General features: G+C 51.4%; 1 protein-coding gene across 2 annotated transcripts in view; it reads left to right on the top strand.

The window, feature by feature from the left end:
- LOC119968829 (mitogen-activated protein kinase kinase kinase 5-like) overlaps positions 1–22,571 on the top strand; it is a 213,496-nt gene that overhangs the window by 177,895 nt on the left and 13,030 nt on the right. For both annotated transcript variants that reach the window (XM_038801683.1, XM_038801675.1), the window contains 4 exons: positions 2,688–2,870; positions 5,444–5,549; positions 10,380–10,623; positions 17,751–17,863. In XM_038801683.1, coding sequence (XP_038657611.1) covers positions 2,688–2,870; positions 5,444–5,549; positions 10,380–10,623; positions 17,751–17,863 — 646 coding nt within the window. The remainder of the gene's footprint in view (positions 1–2,687; positions 2,871–5,443; positions 5,550–10,379; positions 10,624–17,750; positions 17,864–22,571) is intronic.

Raw genomic sequence — 22,571 nt, 5'->3', positions numbered from 1 at the left:
TATTTGGAAATATCTTTGCATCCACATAACAGAAGAAAGTGAAAGTCTCCATAATCCCTGAGGACCATTGGTGGCTCTGCTGACTGCTGGTGAGTTAACCTGAGGATGACCCCACCTCAGGCGAGGAGCAAGGCTGAGACTTCATGGCTATCCTCAGCCGGTACGGGACATGAACCCGCACTGTTGACTTCACTCCACGTCACAAACCAACTTTCCAACCACCTGAGCTAACCGATCCCCTGAAAAATGTGGCCGTGAGCGAGATTGGTGCAGATTTATGGTCAACTTAGTACAGTGGGCCAGTGTTGGGCTGAGACGGGCGACTCACTTAATGTAGGATCCTTGTGGAGGGTCGATAGCCATGACAATGCTCTTCTAGTCTGGTCCTCTGAAGGACCCCTGAAAGTAGTTTAGTCAATGTTGCCCCAGTCTGTATTGAATCATTTATCTCAAGGCTTTACAAATTTTAAATGGCTTTGGTACATGGTTAGATGTTGCCTTGTTAGCTGTCCCGTCAATGGAGACCTCCTCGTGCCTGTTGTCCTGAGGGGTCTTGACAGGGTGGATGTGGAGAGGATGTTTCCTCTTGTGGGAGAATCTACAACTGTTTAAAAATAAGGGATTGGCCATTGAAAATCGAGATGAGGCAAAATGTTTTCATTCAGAGGGTTGTGAGTCTTTTCTTGAAAAGGTGGTGGAAGCAGAGTACTTGAATATTTTTAAGGCAGAGGTGGATAGATTCTTGGTAAGCAAGGGAATGATAGGTGATCAGGGGTGGGCGGGATGCAGATTTGAGGTCATGATCAGATCAGCCATGATTTTATTGAATGGTGGAGCAGGCTCGAGGGGCTGAATGGCCTCCTCCTGCTCCTTTGTTCATTTGTTTGTGTTCCAATACTCAGTCACTTCCCTCTCTATCTTCTCTCTTATTCTTGTCTAACTTAACATGATTAAGAAGGCGTTATAAGTATTGGGGTCAGGCTAGATGGAGCAGCTGCTCAATTCCTGTCTGATATTTCTCAGATGCTCTTAGCTCCTTCGCTGCACTGGAAACGGAGGATTTAAACCCTGTGTTTGTTTGGCTTTGTGAATCTGCTGCACACAACATTCCCAATGGTGTGTCAGAGCACCAGTACCGTGTAAAGTAAGTAAAGTCTCCATAATCCCAGATGACCATTTGCTGCTTTCCCCTTTGAGGGGGGAGGGCTGACTGGTGGTGATTTAACCTGAGGATCACCACACCTCAGGCAAGGGCCACGGTTGAGAAGGCAGGGCCTTTATAAATAACCTCAGCTGGTACGGGAATTGAACCCACGCTGTTGGCCTCGTTCTGCGTCTCAAACCAGCTGTCCAGTCAATTGAGCTAAACCGGCCACCATGTAAACCAGCATCATGTGCTATGCAAGGGGCAGTGAATTATTCCTGCTGCTCCTCGTGATTCTCCAGTCTTGACCATCCTTTAGGGAAGGTGGTGGCAGAGTTGTATCGTCCCTGGGTTTGAATCCCACCATGGCAGATGGTGAAATTTGAATTCCATCTGAAAAAAAACCCTGGTATTAAAAAATCTAATGATGGCCGTGAAAAATTGTTATAAAAACCCATCTGTCTCACTAAGGAAATCTGCGATCCTTACCTGGTCGAGCCTACATGTGACCCCAGATCCATCACAAAGCAGTTAACACTCAAAATGCCCTCTGAAATGGAGGGCAGTTAGGGATGGGCAATAAATGCTGGCCAGCCAGTGATGCTCACATCCTGGACACGAATACAAGTAAAAAGTCTTTTGAGTAGGATGTTAAACCGAGGGTTAGCCTTCCCCCTCGGGTGAATATAAAAGACCCCATGGCACTTTTTCAAAGAAAGGGAGGGAAGCCTTACGTCCGGGGGGGGGGGGGGGGGGGGGGGGGGGGCTCCACGACAGCCAGGCCCACGATATCAGGGGCAAGTGATAGGCGGGCGCACACAATCTTAGGGGTGGGGGGCCTACTTCCTCTCTGTCAGCCTGCTGTGTGGGTCCGCCATGTCGCTCAGGGCCAGCGCTGCAGGCAGCTGCCGCACGCATGTACAGACCCGCAGCCGGACATGCAGGGCCCCTTATCAGCAGCAGGAGCTGCGTGGGGCACTCTGGAGCCCTGCAAGCCCCCTTAAATACAGAGAATCACCCCGGACTTTTGGGGAAAAAAGTCCGGATGGAGTCGTGCCCCTTTTCTCTCCAGCGTGGGGACACAGCCCCATTATTGGAGAATCCCACCCCTGGTCTTTATTTATCCCTCAGCCAACCTCATCAAAACAGTTTTCATTGATCACTTCTCTAATTGCTAAGTGTGGAAGTTTGCTGTGTACAATTTGGCTGCTGAGCTTACAACAGAGACTGTACATCAAAAGTACTTCATTAGCTATAATGCGTTTTGGTATATCCTGCAGTGCTGGAGCAACATTTCATGTTCAGAATGGTGGAGAGGTGACCTTCTCCCTTCAGAGGAGAAGGGGAAGTGTGACTGTTGCCTTGCAGTCCTTCCCACACCGGAATGGAAACCTGTGCTGTGTTATTAACAGAGGAGCAGGAGTTGACTATCTGCCTGCTCCTTCCATCTGGATGTACAATGTTACCAGAGCTGTGAGGAGCCTGCCTCCTGGACTTTCTTGTGCCGTTCACGCAATATTATTCCTTCCTACCTCAAAAACAGAATACCGACTCCAAGCTAACGTGCGAACACATCATGCAGCTGGTCACCTGCCTGAAGGACTACATTCGATCTCCAAACCACAAGCTGATCGTCAAAGCCTTGTCTAGCCTGCAGGCAGAGGTATACTTCGACAAGGGAATCCTCAATGAACTACAGATCATCATCTTCAGCTTCCAAGATGCTGTAAGTGTAAAGTTGGTGAGGTACACACTTGACTGGGGCACTGTGAGTCTGGGACACTGAGTCTGGGACACTGTGTGTCTGGGACACTGTGAGTCTGGGGCCCTGTGAGTCTGGGGCCCTGTGAGTCTGGGGCCCTGTGAGTCTGGGACACTGTGAGTCTGGGGCACTGTGAGTCTGGGGCACTGTGAGTCTGGGGCACTGTGAGTCTGGGACACTGTGAGTCTGGGGCACAGTGAGTCTGGGACACTGTGAGTCTGGGACACTGTGAGTCTGGGACACTGTGAGTCTGGGGCACTGTGAGTCTGGGACAGTGTGAGTCTGGGACACTGTGAGTCTGAGACACTGTGAGTCTGGGGCACTGTGAGTCTGGGACACTGTGAGTCTGGGGCACTGTGAGTCTGGGACAGTGTGAGTCTGGGACATTGTGAGTCTGGGGCACTGTGAGTCTGGGGCACTGTGAGTCTGGGGCACTGTGAGTCTGGGGCACTGTGAGTCTGGGGCACTGTGAGTCTGGGGCACTGTGAGTCTGGGGCACTGTGAGTCTGGGGCACTGTGAGTCTGGGACACTGTGAGTCTGGGACACTGTGAGTCTGGGACACTGTGAGTCTGGGGCACTGTGAGTCTGGGGCACTGAGTCTGGGGCCCTGTGAATCTGGAACACTGCGTCTGGGGCACTGTGAGTCTGGGGCACTGTGAGTCTGGGACACTGAGTCTGGGACAGTGTGAGTCTGGGACAGTGTGAGTCTGGGACAGTGTGAGTCTGGGACAGTGTGAGTCTGGGACACTGTGAGTCTGGGACACTGTGAGTCTGGGGCACTGTGAGTCTGGGGCACTGAGTCTGGGGCCCTGTGAATCTGGAACACTGCGTCTGGGGCACTGTGAGTCTGGGGCACTGTGAGTCTGGGACACTGAGTCTGGGACACTGTGAGTCTGGGGCACTGTGAGTCTGGGACAGTGTGAGTCTGGGACATTGTGAGTCTGGGACAGTGTGAGTCTGGGACAGTGTGAGTCTGGGACACTGTGAGTCTGGGACACTGTGAGTCTGGGACACTGTGAGTCTGGGGCACTGTGAGCCTGGGACACTGCGTCTGGGGCACTGAGAGTCTGGGGCACTGTGAGAAAGTCCTGCCCATCATCCTTGGTCTGTTCTGTATTTGCTGATATTTCCACCTCGGGCCATTGTATAGGCTCAAGTGGCTGGATTTTATGGTCTTCCACATGTTTAAAGGTGGGGTGTGTAAAATGCGGCGCATGGACTGCAGCTTACCTGCCCACCCCGACCTGTCACCCGTTTTACATGGTGTGGTGAGGACACCGTGTCACTCACCACCCTAATTAATGGCTACTTATTGCCTCATCCCACCTTTGCTGCTATTCTATCTGTAGCAGAAGGAGGACCACGCCACGCAGGTAAGCTGTGTGGGCTGGGATGCTGCTATGCTCTGTCCCATGTGTCGATTGCAGGCAGCCCCCACCCCAAAGTTAAACCAAGGTTAAACCTTCTTTCCAACCATCGCCCTCCCCCACCAGCCACAAGCCCCATGTCCTCACAAACTCAGACCCCAAACCTCTTACTCCTCTTGGTGCGGCCTGCCAGCCAGGCCCTGCTGCCACCCCTGAGTTATCTTCAGTCCAGCCCCAATTGTTCCTCTTCTGTCTGTAGTCTCCGCAGTGGCCACCGCTTGGACCTGTCGCTGACTCACAGAGCCACCGGCCATCCGATTGGCCAAGAGCTTTCTGAGGCAGGGCTTCTTCACCAGATGGCAGCTGGTGGGGATTAGAGAGAGAGTTTAGCCTTGTCTAACCGTGGGGCGCTGTAGTTAAATGGATCGCGGGGCAGCAATTGTTGGTGGGCATGTACTCCCACTATCTGAAACATCTTGCCTGAGGTTTGTGGGACTGAGCTCGCTCCAGTCACTCCCTGGGAAAGTTTGTGGGCATCTGATTCAAACAGGATCCGAATCAGTTGTGTTTGACTTATTGGCAACGAACAAGTGGCTGCCACAAGGTGAGAAATTGCATTGGGAGGATGTGAAAATGCGGCAACTCACTGCTGCTATTGTATATAACACTCAGCCATCCCATTGTTGTTGTAGTATAGTTACCCCCACCAATACTCCCCTGGATATGTGATCGGATAATGAGAGGAGAAGCCAACAACAGTGTTAACAATAAAGTTATTGCAACCCAGAAGAGACAAGTGATATGATTGGTAATGATAGGAAGGGAAGGGTGTAAACAACAACTTGCATTTCTAAAGCAACTGTAACAGAGTAAATCATACCGAAAGGTGATAGTGAGGGAAGTGGCCATGGAGGCAGCTGAACGCAGTAAGGAGGAGAATTGAAAAAACTAGGCCTGGTGCCAATGTTAGTCAACAAGCAGAAGACTGAAAAGTGATCGAGACATGGTGCAGCCAGGGTTCCATTTTTATGGAAGATGAGAGGTGGGTCAAGAGTGCTTAATACATTTTGGCCAAAGTATTATCCTTGTGATATCAATGGGGAAAATGTTGCAGCCCCCACAGAGAAGTGATAAAAGTCCTTGCTGATTCATAGGTATCTTCTTTCCAGGTGATAAAAGTCCTTCGACATCGGCAGATTAAACCACACTGGATGTTTGGCCTGGACAACATCATTCGTAAAGCCGTGCAGATTACCTTCAGCATTCTATTTCCAGGTGCGTCGATTGATAGCAAGTGCATTCTCCTCCATTGCATAGAACGGTCTCCTTCCACCCACAGAGTCTCACAGTAGAACTGATTTTGTCACTACTCTACCTCTGTGCTGGGGAGTCTTTAGGGAAATCAACTCTACCCCCCCTCCCCCCCCCCCCACACACTCCTACCCAACCCCCTCCCCATCACCCTCCCCATCACCCAGCGAGCAGAAGGATGGAGAGCCTGGGGGCGAACTGGTTTATGCACCCTTACGATGATTTTCTAATCCTTCCCTCGTTGTGCTTAATTACCAACTTGAAGCTTGTGTTCTATTGCAGCACCTATTCAACATGAGCAATCCTCCCAAATACATTACCTCGCACTTCTCAGGGGTCAACTCCATTTGCCCCTTCTCTGCCCACTGGACCAGTCATTGATAACTTCCTTCCATGTACAGCCTTCTGCCTTAGTATCAACCACACGGCCAATTCGTCGTTGGGTCAAAATCGTGGCACTCCCTCCCTAACAGCATAGTAACTGTACCAACACCACAGGTTCTGCACTGGTTCAAGAAGGCAGCTCACCACCAGCTCTTCAAGGCACAGTTAGGGATGGGCAATAAATTCTTGACTAGCCAGTGACACCCACAGCCAGAATGAATAATTTTTTTTTAAATCTGAGATTTCTTTATTATACCCCCTACATTCATGTCTAATTCATTGATAGATGCTACAAAAAGCAAGGAATTTAATAACAATAATATATAACAGCCTCTGGGAATAGCTGTCCAGACACCCAAATACCTGTTGAATATTATTGTTTACTATGACCTAATGAACCAATTTTGGATCCAACTTGCCACTTTTCCTTGAGCCCCACGGCTCTACATTTTGTATCAATTTACAGTGTGATATCTGTCAAAAGCCTTGCAAAAAACCAATGAAAATGAAATGAAATGAAAATCACTTATTGTCACGAGTAGGCTTCAATGAAGTTACTGTGAAAAGCCCCTAGTCACCACATTCCGGCGCCTGGCCGGGGAGGCTGGTACGGGAATCGAACCGTGCTGCTGGCCTGCTTGGTCTGCCTTAAAAGCCAGAGATTTAGCTCAGTGAGCTAAACCAATGTGAACTGCATCAAGCGCGCTGCCCTCATCGACCCTCCTTGCTGCCTCCTCGAAAACGTCAATTGAATGAGATAGACAAAACCTTCTTGTAGCAACTTTCCTCGATTAATCCATGGCTTCTTCAGCGATGATTTATACTCTCCCTCAGAGTTTGTTGTATCTGCAATGGAGGATTGGTTGAGGTCACTCGCGATCTTCCAAAATCTACCCCTCAATTCTCCGATGTCTGCTGAGGTTGAGTTGGTAATGTTCTCACCTCTGAGACAGAAGGTTGTGGGTTTAAATCACACTTCAGAGTAGTATAAAACCTAGGCTGACACTCCAGTGCGGTACTGAGGGAGAGCTGCACTGTCAGGGGTGCCACCTTTTTGGAATAGACGGTAAACCGAGGCACCATCTGTCCTCTGAAATGGACAGCAGGGACAGGATTCTCCGACCCTCCGCCCCGACGCCGGCTGCCCAATTCTCCGCCGCCGTTTTTGGGGGTCGGCGGGATTCCCGCCACGCCGGTCGGGGGCTGTTGACAAGCGGCCCCTCTGGCGATTCTCCGAGCCCTGATGGGCCAAGTGGCCATCAAGTTTTTGCCCAATCCCACTGGCGTGAATTACTCACCTCACATACGGCGGGACGTGGCAGGTAAGTGTGCGGGGGCGTTCCTGGTGGGGGTGGAGGGATCCGACCCTGGGGATGGGCCCGCACGGTGACTTGGCCCGCAATCGGGGCCTACTGATCTGTGGGCGGGCTGGCTCAGTGGGGGCATTCTTTCATCCGCCATATTGCCCGGGGCCGGCGCGGAGAAGGGAACTCCCGCGAATGCGTGGAAATACGCCGGCCGTTTTGCGCATGCTCAGAAATACACCGGCCTGTCCGCGCATGCGCGAGATCACGCCGGCCGTTCCACGCATGCGCGAACTTGTGCCGGCCCTTCGCTGCCGGCTGGATCTGCGGGAACCACTCCGGCGTCAACCTACCGCCCAAGAAAGGTGAGAATTCCTCTTTCAGGGGCAGTTGACGCCAGTTTTTGCGCCGGCGTGGGGACATAGCTCCATTATTGCAGAAACCCGCCCAAGATATTCAAAGAAGAGCAGAGGAGTTCACCACAGAGTCCTGTCCAATATTTATCCCTCAACTAACATCAATAAAACATTATCTCGCCATTATCTCAGTGCATAAATGTTCTGCCATTTTTCTTACACGACAACAGTCACTGCACTTTAGACAGTTTTTTATTGGCTACACAACGCCTTGAGATAACCTGGGACATGGAAGGCGTTATATAAATCAAAGTTGTTTTTGAAGAGTGACAGCTATAGTATCAGGAAATCATTGCCCTAGCCTGGAATCCTGCTAGCTCAGATGGCATAGAGGCAACAAAATGGAGATGATGATTAAATGCAGAATCTGAGTCCCACAACAGTCAATGGCCAGGCGGCCAAAGCCAAGGCCTGTGCCAGTCCCAATTCTTTACTCTGCCAGTGGCCACTGCTGAGCATCTTACTGTCATAGAGCTTCACTTGGGGCAATCCTTAAAATATGTCTACAGCACAGGCACTCCCAGCAGTATGCCTGAATGAAATAATTTTCAGTTCTGAATGTTTGTAATGTGGGATCTTGTCAAAAGCCTTGCAAAAAGATCCAATTGCTGTTGGCTGACTGAGTGAAGACAATGTCACCCTGTGATATGGAGTATTGGGCATCAAGATGGCATCAGTAGTCCACTATTCATATGTTTTTTTTAAAATCATTCATGGGATGTGGTCATCAATCGTTGGGCAGTATTTATTGCCCATCACTAATAGCCATTGAACTGTGGACATTTGTGGCCCAAACACAGGGCTCCCTGTGGCCCAGGTTAGGATGGCAGATTTTCTTCCCATCAAAACATTAGTAAACCAGATGGGGTTTTATGACAATCAGCAATCATCATTAGACTTTTAGGGGGCGATTCTCCAAAATGGAGCCTAAGTGTTCGCGCCTTCATGAACGTCGTCGCATTTCACGACGGCGTGAAACGGGCACGGGGACGACCGATTGGGGCCAGCACGGCGCTGGAGCGGTTCATGCCACTCCAGCCTCCCTTCCCGGTGCCAAATGGGCGGAGCACCAGCCCGTGCTTGCGCAGTTGGGCTGCGGCATCCTGCGCATGCACGGGGGAATTCGTCAGCCCGCCGGCCCCGACTCAACATGGCATCGGGGTTCAGGTGCCGGCCACGCAACAAAGTAGGCCCGGGGGGGGGGGGGGGGGGGGGGTGGCCAGCTGATTGGTGGGCCCCGGTCGCAGGCCAGACCCCATCAGAGGCCCTCCCCCCGTGAAGGAGCGCTTTCCCCCGCCCCACAGGCCGCCGCCCCCCCCCCCCGACCGTTTGCGCTGAGTTCCCGCCGGCATCGACCAGGGGTGAACGGCGGCCGCGGGACTCTGCCATATCCGTGCGGCCGCTCGGCCCATCCGGGCCGGTGAATCTGCGGCCCCGCCGATTCCAGTGGCCGACGCCGCGCCAAACGCGCCGGCGCAAATGCCGCCGATTCTCTGCACCTCGGAGAATCGGGCTCCGGTGGCGTGGCGCGGGCGCAACCATTCTCCGGTCCGGCGCGGGGCTCGGAGAATATTCCAGATTTTCATTGAATTCAAATTTCACCATCTGCCATGGTGGGATTTGAACCTGGGTTCCCAGAGCATTACCCTCGGCCTTTAGAGTCTAATAACAAAACCACTACACCACCGCCTCCCCTAATACAATATTAATGAAATAAATTTGCCGGCAGGATAGAATACGCTGGTCCATCATGCAACAGAGCTGCTACCCACACACCTCCAAAAACCCTGCCCCCCAACCTCTCACATAATGGCAACCAGGAGATTCAATGGGTTAGGAGTGCATCCTATAATAACTCTCACATCCTCTATGATACAATTTCTGTCCCAGTCATGAACTGGTCCTGTTCCCTCTTAAAGACACACAACAACCACTCTACTAGATTACTATATTCCAGAGGCTCATTACACTATGGGTAAAGAAGAACTGCCTAAAATTGAGTCCACCAAGCCTTTAATTTGTACTCTCCGGTGCTCCCTAACTTGTTAAACTCGAGAAATTTCTCATTGGGTGCTCCATCTGTCAGGTCATCCCCAAGTTTACGCTGCTGTAAAGTGAGTACCCCCTACCCCCATGGCCATGTAATCACCCTGGAGAGGCAAGAAATACAGGAAACAAACTCCAGGATTCGTGTTTCTGATTACTTTGATCACACCTGGAAGCCCGCATACTTCAATGCTAACATTGGGGTCAGCTTTAATATTGAAGTTTGCTAAGTAAAGTAGCTATAGTCTCAGATGACCATGGGCTGTTTCCCTTTTGACAAGGAGAGCTGACTGCTGGTGACGTAACCTGAGGATCACCACACCTCAGTTGAGGGAAAGGTTGGGAAGGTGGGGCCTTCATGAATAACCTCAGCCGGTACAGGAATTGAACCCATGCTGTTTGCCTTGCTCTGTATCATGAACCAGCTGTCCAGCCAACTGAGCTAAACCAGCCCAGACTAAACCGGTCTTAAATAGGCACAAGAGGGATGGGTATTTGAACAAAGATACTTATGGTAATCGGCAGCCATGGGACTGGAACCCAAAGTGAGTCGGCACCTTGAAGTGGGGAGAAAGTTGAAGGAAGAGCAAATAGTCAAGTTGTTTTACACAGAGTCAGAGCCTTACTTTGATTTTCTCTTCCAGAGCCAAAGCTACAGTTGCAGGGTTCCTTTGATCAGGAGGCAGAGGAGCATGGCACAGACAACATTGCGGGGAAGTGGAGTGGGAGTGATTCCGACATGCGGGATCCAGGAGCATTGGAGCTACAGATGGATGGCGCTGGAACGTCGGGTGTGAGCACGCTCAGTCGCTCAGTATCCCATGATTCCCAGCGCAACACCTGCCCTCTCATTTTGAAGCTGGGCCGACTGAGGGCAGAAACAAACCGGTACGGATAGTGGTCACTCTCGGTCCAAGGAATGGTCAAACAGTTAATAACATAGTGACAAAACGTCAAATCTCCTTTAGATGCAATACTGATGTCTAAGTTTGTGTTGCGGTCTTTTGTTAAGTGCAGATGTATCAATCAATAACAATGTGGGTTCTTTATTCGAAGGTAAGACTATTTATGAAGTCTTCTAGCATGGTGGTATCATCCCGGCCTCTGGATCAGAGGTTCTGGGTTTAACAGACAATTTTATTGAGGTATCTTTTGACATTGTAAACAGTAACAATATACATTAGTGTGCAGATACCAATTACAAAAAACGTAGTGCAAATAACAGTACCTCTCTCACAAATAGACCCCCTATTCCTCCCCCCTCCTCTACACTATTCTACCCCCCCCCCCCCCCCCCCCCCCCCGCCGACTATCAGTTCCCCGCGAAGAAGTCGATAAATGGTTGCCACCTCCGGACGAACCCCAATAGTGATCCTCGAAAGGCGAACTTGATTTTTTGCAAGCCGAGAAAGCTTGCATTGTCCGACAGTCATACTTCGGTCTTTGGGGGCTCTGAGTCCCTCCAGGCCAACAGTATTCGTCGCCGGGCTATCAGGGAAGCAAAGGCCACGACGTCGGCCTCTATCCCCTCCTGGACTCCCGGGTCTTCCGACGCCCCAAAAATTGCCACTCATCGCCACCCTTGTTTTCAGTACCCGGGATATGACGTCCGTAAATCCCTGCCAGTATCCCCTGAGTTTTGGACACGCCCAGAACATGTGGACATGGTTCGCTGGTCCTCCCCCACATCTAGTACACTTGTCATCCAGCCCAAAGAATTTGCTCATCCGGGCCACCGTCATGTGGTGAACGACCTTGAACTGAATCACATGTTGCGGTTGCATTTACCCTCCTCAGAGCATCTGCCCATACGCCTCCCTCCAACTCCCCACCAAGCTCTTCTTCCCACTTGAGTTCCAGTTCCTCGGTCCCTGTGTCCTCCACTCCCATAAGCTCCTTATAAATATCCGAGACTCTCCCCTCTCCTACCTCACCCTGGAAGCTACCCTGTCCTGGATCCCCCTTGGTGGAAGGCGTGGAATGGACGGGACCTGTCTACGTACGAAATCCCGCACCTGCAAGTACCAAAAGTCATTCCCCCTCACCAGCCCGAACTTCTCCTCCAGCGCCCTCATGTTCGCGAAGCTCCCTTCCAGGAACAAGTCACCCATCCTTCCCACCCCCGCCCTCTGCCACACTCGAAACCCGCCATCCATCTTCTTCGGGGCAAATCGGTGATTGTCACAATTTGATCACGGTGACCAGACCAATGCGCCCACTTCCCCCGCATGCTTCCTCCATTGGCCCCAAATCCACAGAGCCGCCACCACTATAGGGCTGGTGGAGTACCTGGCCGGCGGGAGCGGCAGAGGAGCCGTGACCAGGTCTGCCCAGCTGGTGCCCCTGCACGAAGCAGCCTCCACCCACTCCCACACCGACCCCGTACCCACCATCCATTTCCTTATCGTGGCTATGTTAGCCGCCCAGTAGTAGTTGCTGAGGTTCGGCAACGCCAGCCCCCCCTCGCTACGGTTCCATTCCAGCATCCCCCTCTTTACCCGCGGGGACTTCCCCGCCCAAACAAATCCCAGAATGATTTTATTGATTCTTTTAAAGAAAGACCGCGGAATGAAAATAGAGAGAAACTGAAAATAAACAGGAATCTCGGGAGAATCGTCATCTTCACCGTCTGTACTCTCCCCGCTAGTGACAGCCAGAGTACATCCCACCTCCGCAACTCGCTCCTCATTTGCTCCACCAGCCTAGACAAGTTCAACTTATGCATCTTTCCCCAGTCACGTGCCATTTGTATCCCTAAGTACCTAAAACTTTCCCCAACCAGCCTAAACGGTAGCTCCCGCAGTCTATTCTCCTGACCCCTCGCCTGCACCACAAACATCTCGCTTTTTGCCATGTTCAACTTGTAGCCCGAAAACCGGCCAAATTCCCCTCGGCTTTCCATAATCCCGTCCATCCCTGCCGCTGGATCCGACACATACAAAAGCAGGACATCTGCGTAGAGCGAGACCTTGTGTTCTATCCCCTCCTGACCATTCCCTTCCATCCCCTTGCCGCTCTCAGAGCAATTGCCAGCGGTTCTATGGCCAATGCAAACAGCAGTGGAGAGAAGGGGAATCCTTGTCTTGTCGTCTAAAATACTCAGATGTCACCCTGTTCGTCCTTACACTAGCCTCCAGGGCCTGATATAGCAGTCTAACCCAGTCCACAAAGCCTTCTCCAAATCCAAACCGTCCCAGCACCTCCAATAAATAGTCCCACTCCACCCGGTCAAAAGCCTTTTCGGTATCCATTGCTACTACTACCGCCACCTCTCTGCCCTCCGGAGGCATCATAATCACATTGAGTAGCCTTCTTAGATTGGCTACTAGCTGCGTGCCCTTAACAAACCCCGTTTGGTCCTCCACAATCACGTCCGGTCCGCAGTCTTCAATTCTGGACGCCAGGACCTTGGCCAGCAGTTTAGCGTCCACATTAATCAAGGAGATTGGCCTGTAGAACCCAGAAGCTTCCGGATTTTATACCGTTTTAGGTGGCTTGCGACATTGTCGGGAGTAGCACCCCATTGTCCCTCGCCTCATTAAACACCCCCACTGTACCCAACTGTACCCACTGTACCCAAGAACTTTTTGTAGAACTCCACTGGATACCCGTCCGGCCCCTCTACCATCCACCTGCCCATCTTTGGGAGGGTCAGCCCGTCTAAGAAGCACCTCATCCCCCTTGGCCCCGTGGGGGGTCTTGAATACCCTGTTCAATCCTGCCGGGTCTCCAACCCGGTTCCCTTCCCCTTCCACTACCGTCCCTATTTCCCTGGCCGCCTCCCTCTTCCTAAGTTGCTGTGCAAGCATTCTGCTGGCTTTCTCTCCATACTCATACACCGCGCCCCTGGCCTTTCTGAGCTGCTCTACGGCCTTCCCAGTGGATAGCACCCCCAGCTCCACCTGCAGTCTCCGTCGTTCCCTAAGCAGCTCTGCCCTCGGGGAGTCCGCATATTTCCTATCTGTCCGTATCATCTCCTGCACCAGTCTGTCCATCTCCGCCCTATCCGTTCAGTCCCTATGGGCTCGGATTGAGATCAGTTCCCCTCTCACCACTGCCTTCAGTGCCTCCCAGAGCACCGCTGCTGTGATGTCCCCTGTATGGTTGACCTGCAGGTAGTCCTGCATGCATTTCCCCACTCTCTCACACACCGTCTCATCTGCCTACAATCCCACCGCTAACCTCCATTGTGGGCGCTGGTAACTCTCTTTGCAGATCTGCAGGTCGACCCAATGTGGAACAATCGTCGGAAATAGTGCTCGCCGAGTATTCTGTATCCCTCACCCCCTCCAAAAAGTCCCTACTCATAATAAAGAAGTCAGTACGAGAATAAACCTTGTGAACATGTGAATAGAACGAGAACTCCTTCCCCGTCGGCTGGCTGATTCTCCAGGGGTCCACCCCCCCCCGCCCATTTGTTCCATGAACCCTCTCAGTTCTCTTGCCATTGCCGGGACCCTACCCGTTCTGGAGCACGACCGGTCCAGGTCGGGGTCGAGGACTGTATTAAGGTCCCCACCCATAATCAACTTGTGCGAATCCAAGCCGGGGCTTTTCCCCAGCAGCCTTTTGATGAAATCTACATCATCCCAGTTTGGAGCGTAAACACTCACTAGGGCCACCCTCACCCCCTCAAGCTTTCCCCGGACCATGAGAAATCTGCCACCCTCATCCGCAACTGTGCCATCCGCCTCAAATTTAACCCGTTTGTTAATCATGATCGCGACCCCTCTCGGCTTAGCATGAAGCCCTGAATGGAAGACCTAGCTAACCCAGCCCTTCTGTAATCTAATCTGGTCCGCCACTTTCAAATGTGTCTCCTGCAGCAACATTACATCCGCCTTCAGAGCCCGTAAGTGCGCGAACACACGTGCCCTCTTGACCGGCCCCTTTAAATCCTCAAACATTCCAGGTGATCAGCCTGGTTGGAAGGCTCCCTGCTCCCTCCCTACGCCGATCAGCCATCCCCCTTCTTGGGCCCACCTCCTGCCCGTGTGCCATGCCTCCCCTGGTCCGCCTCTTTGCAGCTCCCACCCCCAACCTCTTCCCTGTTACCTGGTTCAATTCCCTCCCTCGTCAGCAGATCATCATCGGGATTCAAACACGGGTCCTCAGCGCCGTAGTCCCAGTTCTAAAACATCCACTGCCTCGGCCCCCTCCGGGAGCCCAATGATTCTCAGATTCTGCCGGCGAGACCTATTTTCCAGGTCCTCCAGCCTGTCCATCAGCCTTGATTGTTGCTCCTTCAGCTTTCTAATTTCCATGTCCGCTACCGTTTGGAAATCCGCCTGCTCTTCCACTGTCTTCTCCAGTGCCTGGACCTTCTTATCCTGAGCGTCCAGCCTCTGGTCCAGTCGCTCCACCGCTTTCTGGAGCGGTTCCAAATTATTCCGCTTCAGTGCTGCGAAGCTCTCTTTCATGACCTTCAGCATGTTGTCCAGTGCTGTCTGGAGTCCTTTCCGTGGTCCATTCATCGGCCACCTTTCCTCCCACTTGAGCTTCCACACCTTCAGCCCCTTCTTCGCCTGTTTTCGCTCCCTTCTGCTCCTTAAGTCCATACAACTCTGTTTGGATTCAGATCTAGAGTGCTATTGTTTTTCACTCCAGCGCTCAAAAGTTTAAAAAAGTCAGGGTAAAAGGTCTTAAAGTCTGACCGGAGCGAGAGCCACCAAATGTGCAACTTACTCCCTCATAGCCGCCACCGGAAGTCAGGTTCTGGGTTTAAGTCCCACTTCAGAATTTGTTGGCCATGGAGTGTGTCATAATGTGGCCAATAGGTTGATTATCAGTCTGTAAATCCTCCTGATGCACCTATGGCAGGCAGTAGGAGTGGGAGAGGTTCTTGGACAGCCAGACTCTTTTTCAAAACATTTTATTCCTTTCTCAATGTTACAAAGCCAATGCGCAGAGTGGGCAGGGTGAGCCCTTAATCCATCGCTTTGCTAGCTCCAAACACTAATTCAAATTGAATCCAAATCATGGTCCCCACAAAAAGAGATATACAAGATCCAAGCTGAAAAGAACAGGCTTGATCTTACACAGAAGACAATGGCAAACTACCGTAGTGCCAATGCAGGACCAACCGGGAGTCCATGATCACCAATACTCTTTCAGGTCATGGTACCTGCAACGAGAGAAACCTATATGCGGACAGTGATGGCTGGGAGATTACGTAGAACGTGCCTGTCCCAGGGACTGCTGCTCTGTTTCTTTCACAGGGTACATTAGATTATACATAACATTCTGTCTGGTGGTGATGGACAGCAGTTGAAGAGCTGGCTCTTTAAGGTATATGACAACGGTTTTCTGTTGTAGGAACATAGGTAGGCCATTTATCCCCTGGAGCATCCTCCGTCATTTAGTTAGACCAAAAATAAAAAAGGGACTTGAACTTGTGTAACACTTTTCACATCTCAAAGAGCTTTGCAGCCAGCGAAGTTGAAGCATAGTCGTCTCTGTTGTAATATGGGAAACAGAGCAGATAATTTGATCACAGAGAACTCCCACAAGTAGCAGTGTGATAATGGCCAGATAACCTGTATTTGTCGTGTTGTTTGGGAGATAAATATTGGCTCGGACAATTCTGTTTTATATCCGCTCAAGCTGGGGCCTCAGTTTAACATCTCACCTGAAAGTCAGCACCTGTAACAATGCAGCGCTCCCCCAGTATTTCCTGATTACAGTCCTGAATGGCTCAGCTCTGTTTTTTAGATTATGTCCCCTCATTCTTGATTCCCACACCAACGGGAATAGTTTCTCCATTGTGCTCCATGTGTTAAAATCCCTCCATTGCTCCTCCATCTCTGTGAGCTCATCCAGCCCGACAACCCTCTGAGACCTCTGCCCTGCTCCGATTCTGGCCTCCTGCACATTTCTGATGTTTGTCACTCTACTATCGGCAGCTATCCAAACCGTAAACTCTTGAATTTTCTCTTTGTATCTCTCCCATTTCATCGCCTTTATGATGTTCCTTAAAACCTATGGGCTGGATTCTCCGCAGCCCCGCGCCAAATCGCGAATCCACTTTTCACGTGGAAATCAGGCCCGCCGCCGGTCCGGTGATTCTCCGGGATGCCAGAATCGGCATGATGGCGGAGTACGCCGCGCGGCTGGGGGCCCAATGGCAGAGGCCAGCCCAACGATCCTCCGCTCCCAACCGGCCGAGTTCCCGACGGCGTGGAACTAACCTGGTATTGCCGGTCGGGATGCTGGCGTGGCGGCTGCGGACTCAGTCTGCGGCCGCCCTGGTGGGGGCATGGGGATCAGACACCGGGCGGAGCCTTATAGGCGGCCGGTGGTTAGATCCATGCGGTTCGAGTCCGCCATGGAGCTCGGCGCGGCCACTGGAGGCCGCCACCGTGCACATGTGCAGACTCCAAACCGGAAGTGCGGTGACCCGTATCCGCACCTAAAGCTGCGAGATTTACTCCGGATCCTTGCTGGCCCCCTCCAGGGCATTGAGTTAGCTGATCTTTTTTCCGGGAATCTCTGGAGTAAAATTGCAGCGTTTTTACACCAGCCTGGGGAAGTAAGCCACTCGGCCCATCGAGTCTGCACCAACCCTCCGAAATGAGCAACCTACCCATGCCCACTCCCCACCCTATCCCCGCAACCCTCTAACGTACACATCTCTGGACACTAAGGGGCACTCTATCACAGCCAATCCACCTAATCTGCACATCTTTGGACTGTGAGAGGAAATCGGAGCACTGGGAGGAAACTCCATACAGTCACCCAAGGCCGAATCGAGCCCCGGTCCCAGGCGCTGTGAGGCAGCAGTGTTAACCACTGTGCCACCGTGCTACCCATATGTGAATCTGTGAATCCTCTAGTTTGTGAAAGGCACTGGACACGCAACGTTTATTTACTTTTACTTGGTTTTAGGAGAAGGCTGTATGGGGACAATGCATTTCTCTTTGGGCATGTGCTCAGATTGATCCCAGCTGGGATGAATAGATGAAGAATTAATCAAATAAATCGCCTCATTTAATATGCCGGGCCTTTAAACTTTGCAGCCTTCTCGAAGACCTTACAGAGAAAGAGCGAGAGTTCCAACAACTTCTATTACAAACCCTCCAGCAGAAGAACCACGCTATCGAGTCACTACGAAAAAGCTCAAAGTCCACGGGTAAGTGTCAAATCAGCATAGAATCAATTGGAGTGGACAGCGGATTACCGCTGGGATATCCAGACTGAGGAATGTTTGATCTGTCCCCCATTCGAGGATCTTTGAAAATGGGCAATGACCACCCCCTCCCATTCTGCCATGCCAGTGCAGTTCAGATGCTGACCAGCCATTGTTTAGTTTAACTGGCTCCATTTGGCTACCAGGAATGGCAGGACTCCATAGTTTCCTGTCTGAAATGGTACAGAATATTCAGGCTCATATTTCCTCAGTCAGATAACTGCTGATCTGAGGTGTGCCATTGTGAAGGGTGGGCATAATGGCCGATGATAAAGCAGGATGGTAGGATCCATTACCTGGGATGAAACGTTGAAAGGCCCGTGCGAACAGAAAATCCTCTTGGCCAGGCAATTCTGTGCCATCACCCTGGACTGACCCAAAATCCATTCCAGCACATAATTCAAGCCAAAGCCTGAATAGGGTGCTAAGGAGGTGCTATACAGTCAGGGGTTAGACGAAACATTATCTCAAAACCCCGTATATCTTCTCAGGTGGCCGTGAATGATTCCAAAGAACTATTGAAAGAAAAGTAGGCGAGTACTCCAGGGTGTCCTGGCTAATATTTACCTCATATGTACTTAAAAACAGATCATGCAATTTTTGGGAGCTTGCTATGCACAAATTGGCTTTAACATTTGCCTACATTACAACAGTGACTACACTTCACACATACTTCATTGGCTACAAAATGCACTGAGCAGTCCTGAGGACATGACATTTGGTAACATAACCACAAGCAGAGGAATTCTCCATCGGCATCCTCACGTCCGCCAGAGCGCACCCACGCCCGCAGGTTTCCCGACAGCGTGGGATGGCCACTATGGGGAACCCCATTGGCCGGCTGCAGAAACGGAGGATCCCGCTGCCGACAGGGGTGCGCCACACAGGAAAGCGCGACTGGCAGATGGAAGAATCCCGCCCAAGTTCTTTGCTCTTTTAATAACACAGGTGAGAAGAAAGCAAAACTACCAAACAACCAATGCCTGCATTCAGTGCGAAGACTTCCTTTTTCAATTCAACAAAATTTGTCCTTCTACAAAGATCATAGTTAGGCCTCAGCTGGAATGCTGTACCAAGTTTTGTTCAGTGGACATTGAACCGTACAATGCAGAAGGAGGCCATTTGGGCCATCAAATCTACACTGATCCTCTGAAAGAGCATCCTACCCCACTCTCCCGCCCTACCCCGTAACATCATAACCCCACCTAATCTGCACATCCCTGGGAATTAAGGGGTAGTTTTATCATGGACAATCCACGTAACCAGCACATCTTTAGACTGTGGGAGGAAACCGGAGCACCCGGATGAAACCCATGTAGACACGGGGAGAATGTGCAACCTCTGAACATACATTCACCCAAGGTGAATTGAACCCGGGTCCCTGGCATTGTGAGGCAGCAGTGCTATCCACTGTGCTGCTCAAAGGAAAGGCTGAAAAAGAAGGCTACAAGATTACCTCCCAGTTCAAAACACCACATTTACCTGGAGAGGCTCAATGGGCTGCACCTCTACATGTTAGAGAAGTGTAGTCTTAGGAAAGGGGCCACCTGGGATGGGCTAGGTATAGGGTGGAATTAAAGAGTCAGGAGGTAAGTGAGGAAGATGACAAATGGGAGAGGGGATTGGAGCCCTAGGCCTCCAGTAAGGTTGGTAACGTGAAATGTCCAGAGACTGAATGGGCTGGTTAAAAGGTCTCAGGGGTTCACGCACCTCAGGAACTTGAAAGCGAGGGTGGTCTTTCTGCAGGAAACGCACCTCCGTGTGAAGGACTGGGTTAGGTTAAGGAATGGGTGGGTAGGGCAAGTTTTTCACTCAAGATTTGATTAGAAATCGAGGGTAGTGGTGATTTTAATGAGCAGAAAAATGGGATTTGTGAGTGCAAAGTAGGTGAGGTATCTGGGTGGGAGATATATAATTGTGAGTGGGATATTGGAAGGAGCACCGGCGGTGTTGGTAAATGTGTATGCCCAAAATTGGGATGATTTTGGATTCATGAGGGGGTTGCTGGCAGCGATCCCGGATTTGGCTACGCACCAGTTGATCATGGGAGGAGATTTTAACTGTGTCCTGGAGCCGAAAGTGGATAGGTCGAGCTCCAGGTCGATGGGTAGGGTAGGAATGATGAGGGAGCTAGAGGGGTTTATGGAGAGATGGTTGATGCACGATCAATCACTACTGAAGCGAGATTGTAGTCCAATTGAAGGCTTTAATGAACACGTAGTTACCCCAGCAGCTCCGGTACAGAATGACTGCTGTGGGTGAAACACAGACTCTTATGCTCCGCCTGCTGGGCGGAACCAGCAGGCAGGTTCTACCACTCATACTACAGTATAAGGTACATCCCACCTAGGTACCGCGATACCCCTAGTATAGCCGACCATAATGGTGGACCCATGGCGTTTTCAGAACCCAGGGGGAAGGGAGTATTCCTCTTTGTCACACATCCATAAGGAGTATTTGAGGATTGATTACTTTGTAGTGAGTCAGGAGATTTTGGTTGGGGTGGAGGGGGCAGAGTATGCGGGATAGTTATCTCGGACCATGCACCCCATTGGCTGGAGATTCGGTTTAGAGCGGGACGAGAGCAGAGGCCGGCGTGGAGGTTTGACTCGGGGTTGTTGGCAGATGGAGGTTTTTGTGATAATGTGCGGGTGCCGATTAAGGAGTATGTGGAGTTGAATCAGAATAGGGAGGTGTCAGCGGGCAATTTTTGGGAAACACTGAAGGCAGGGAGAAATTATTTTGTTTAAGGTTCGTGAGGATAGGGAAAGGAGGGAGGCACATGACTGTCCTGTGAGCAAGATAGTGGAGGTAGACAGGGAATATTCAAGGTGCCCACTGTGGAGGGATTGGCGAGGAGGAAAAGGTTCCGGGGCAGTTTGACAGGCTGACAACAGGGAAGGTGGGAGGGCAACTGTGTAGGGCAAGGGGGGTACAATATGAGTATGGGGACAAGGTGAGTAGCAGGCTGGTGCACCAGCTGCAGAGGCAGGCTGTGTCCAGGGAAATATTGAAGATATGGACTGGGGCTGGGGATGTGATGTCAGAGCCAGGGAAGATAAATGAGGCATTTAGGGAGCACTACCAGGGACTTTACGAGGCAAACCCAGAGGGAGAGGAGGGAGACATGGTGTGGTTTCCGGACAAGCTGAAATTTCCCTAGGTGGAGGAAGCAAAGATATAGGCGTTGGAGGAGCCCCTGGGGCTGAGGGAGGTGCTGGATAGTATCAGGGGTATGAAGTCGGGGAAGGCCACTGGGCCGGATGGGTACCAAACGGAATTTTATAAGGAATTTGCGACGGACCTGGCAGCACATCTATTGGGGGCGTTTAATGAAGCACTGGAGAAGGGGGAGTTGCCGGAGATGATGACACAGGCAGTAATCACACTAATCCCCAAAAAAGGGAAGGATCCGTTGGAATGTAGGCCCATATCACAATTTAAAAAAAAAAAATTTAGAGTACCCAATTAATTTTTTCCAATTAAGGGGCAATTTAGCGAGGCCAATCCACCTAGCCTGCACATCTTTGGGTTGTGGGGGCGAAACCCACGCAAACTCGGGGAGAATGTGCAACTCCACACGGATAGTGACCCAGAACCAGGATCGAATGTGGGACCTCGGCGCTGTGAGGCTGCAGGGCTAACCCACTGCGCCACGTGCTGCACGGCCCATATCACTATTGAACACAGATGTGAAAGTATTGGCTAAGTTGATGGCGGGGAGGATGGAAGACTGTGTCCCGGGGTGGTGGTAGAAGATCAGACAGGCTTCGTGAAGGGCAGGCAACTTACGAGTAATATAAGACAGCTGTTGAATGTGGTGATGAATCGTCAGGGGCTCTGGTACCGGAGGTGGTGGTGCCCATGGACGTGGAGAAGACATTTGATCGGGTGGAGTGGCGGTACTTGTTCGAGGTTTTGGGAAGGTTTGGGTTTGGGCCGCGATTTGTGGCATCGGTGTGGTTGCTGTATGTAGCACCAAGGCCGAGGGTGAGGACGAATGATATGAGCTCACAAAGCTTTGACTTACATAGGGGTACGAGGCAGCGATGCCCGCTGTCGCCGCTGTCGCCGCTGCTGTTTGCGCTGGCCATAGAGCCATTGGCGATGCCTCTCAGGGGGTCGGCAGAGTGGCGGGGGATATGGAATCAGTTGAGGAAGCATTTTAGGGTGGAAGGGATGTTGATGCCGTTGTGCGTGAATCATGGGTTTGAGCTGGGGGGGGATGGATAGTGTATGCAGGAGGTGGAGGGAAGTGGGGATGGTCAAGGTGAGGGATTTGTATTTGGAGGAAGGGTTCGCCAGTGTAGAGGAGCTAAGGGGGAGGGTAGAGCTGCCGAGGGGGTAATGAGTTCAGGTATCTACAGGTTAGGGACTTTGCACAAAAGGTCTGGAAGGGGTTCCCTAGATTGCCGGGATACACCCTGCTGGAGCGACTGCTGCTTCCAGATGTGGAAAGGAAGGGACGAATGGGGATATATACAAGTGGCTGGGGGAAGCAGGGAGACGAGCGGCTGGTGAAGATCAAGGAGAAATGGAAGCGGAGTTGGGAGGGGAGATCAATTGGGGAATATGGAGTGAGGCACTGCAAAAGGTAAACGGGACCTCCTCTTGTGCAAGGATGATCCTGATACAATTTAAGGTGGTGCAC

This window comes from Scyliorhinus canicula, chromosome 1 (genome assembly GCF_902713615.1).
Source record: "Scyliorhinus canicula chromosome 1, sScyCan1.1, whole genome shotgun sequence".
Classification (NCBI taxonomy): domain Eukaryota; kingdom Metazoa; phylum Chordata; class Chondrichthyes; order Carcharhiniformes; family Scyliorhinidae; genus Scyliorhinus; species Scyliorhinus canicula.
This window is presented reverse-complemented; position numbering and strand designations above follow the sequence as displayed.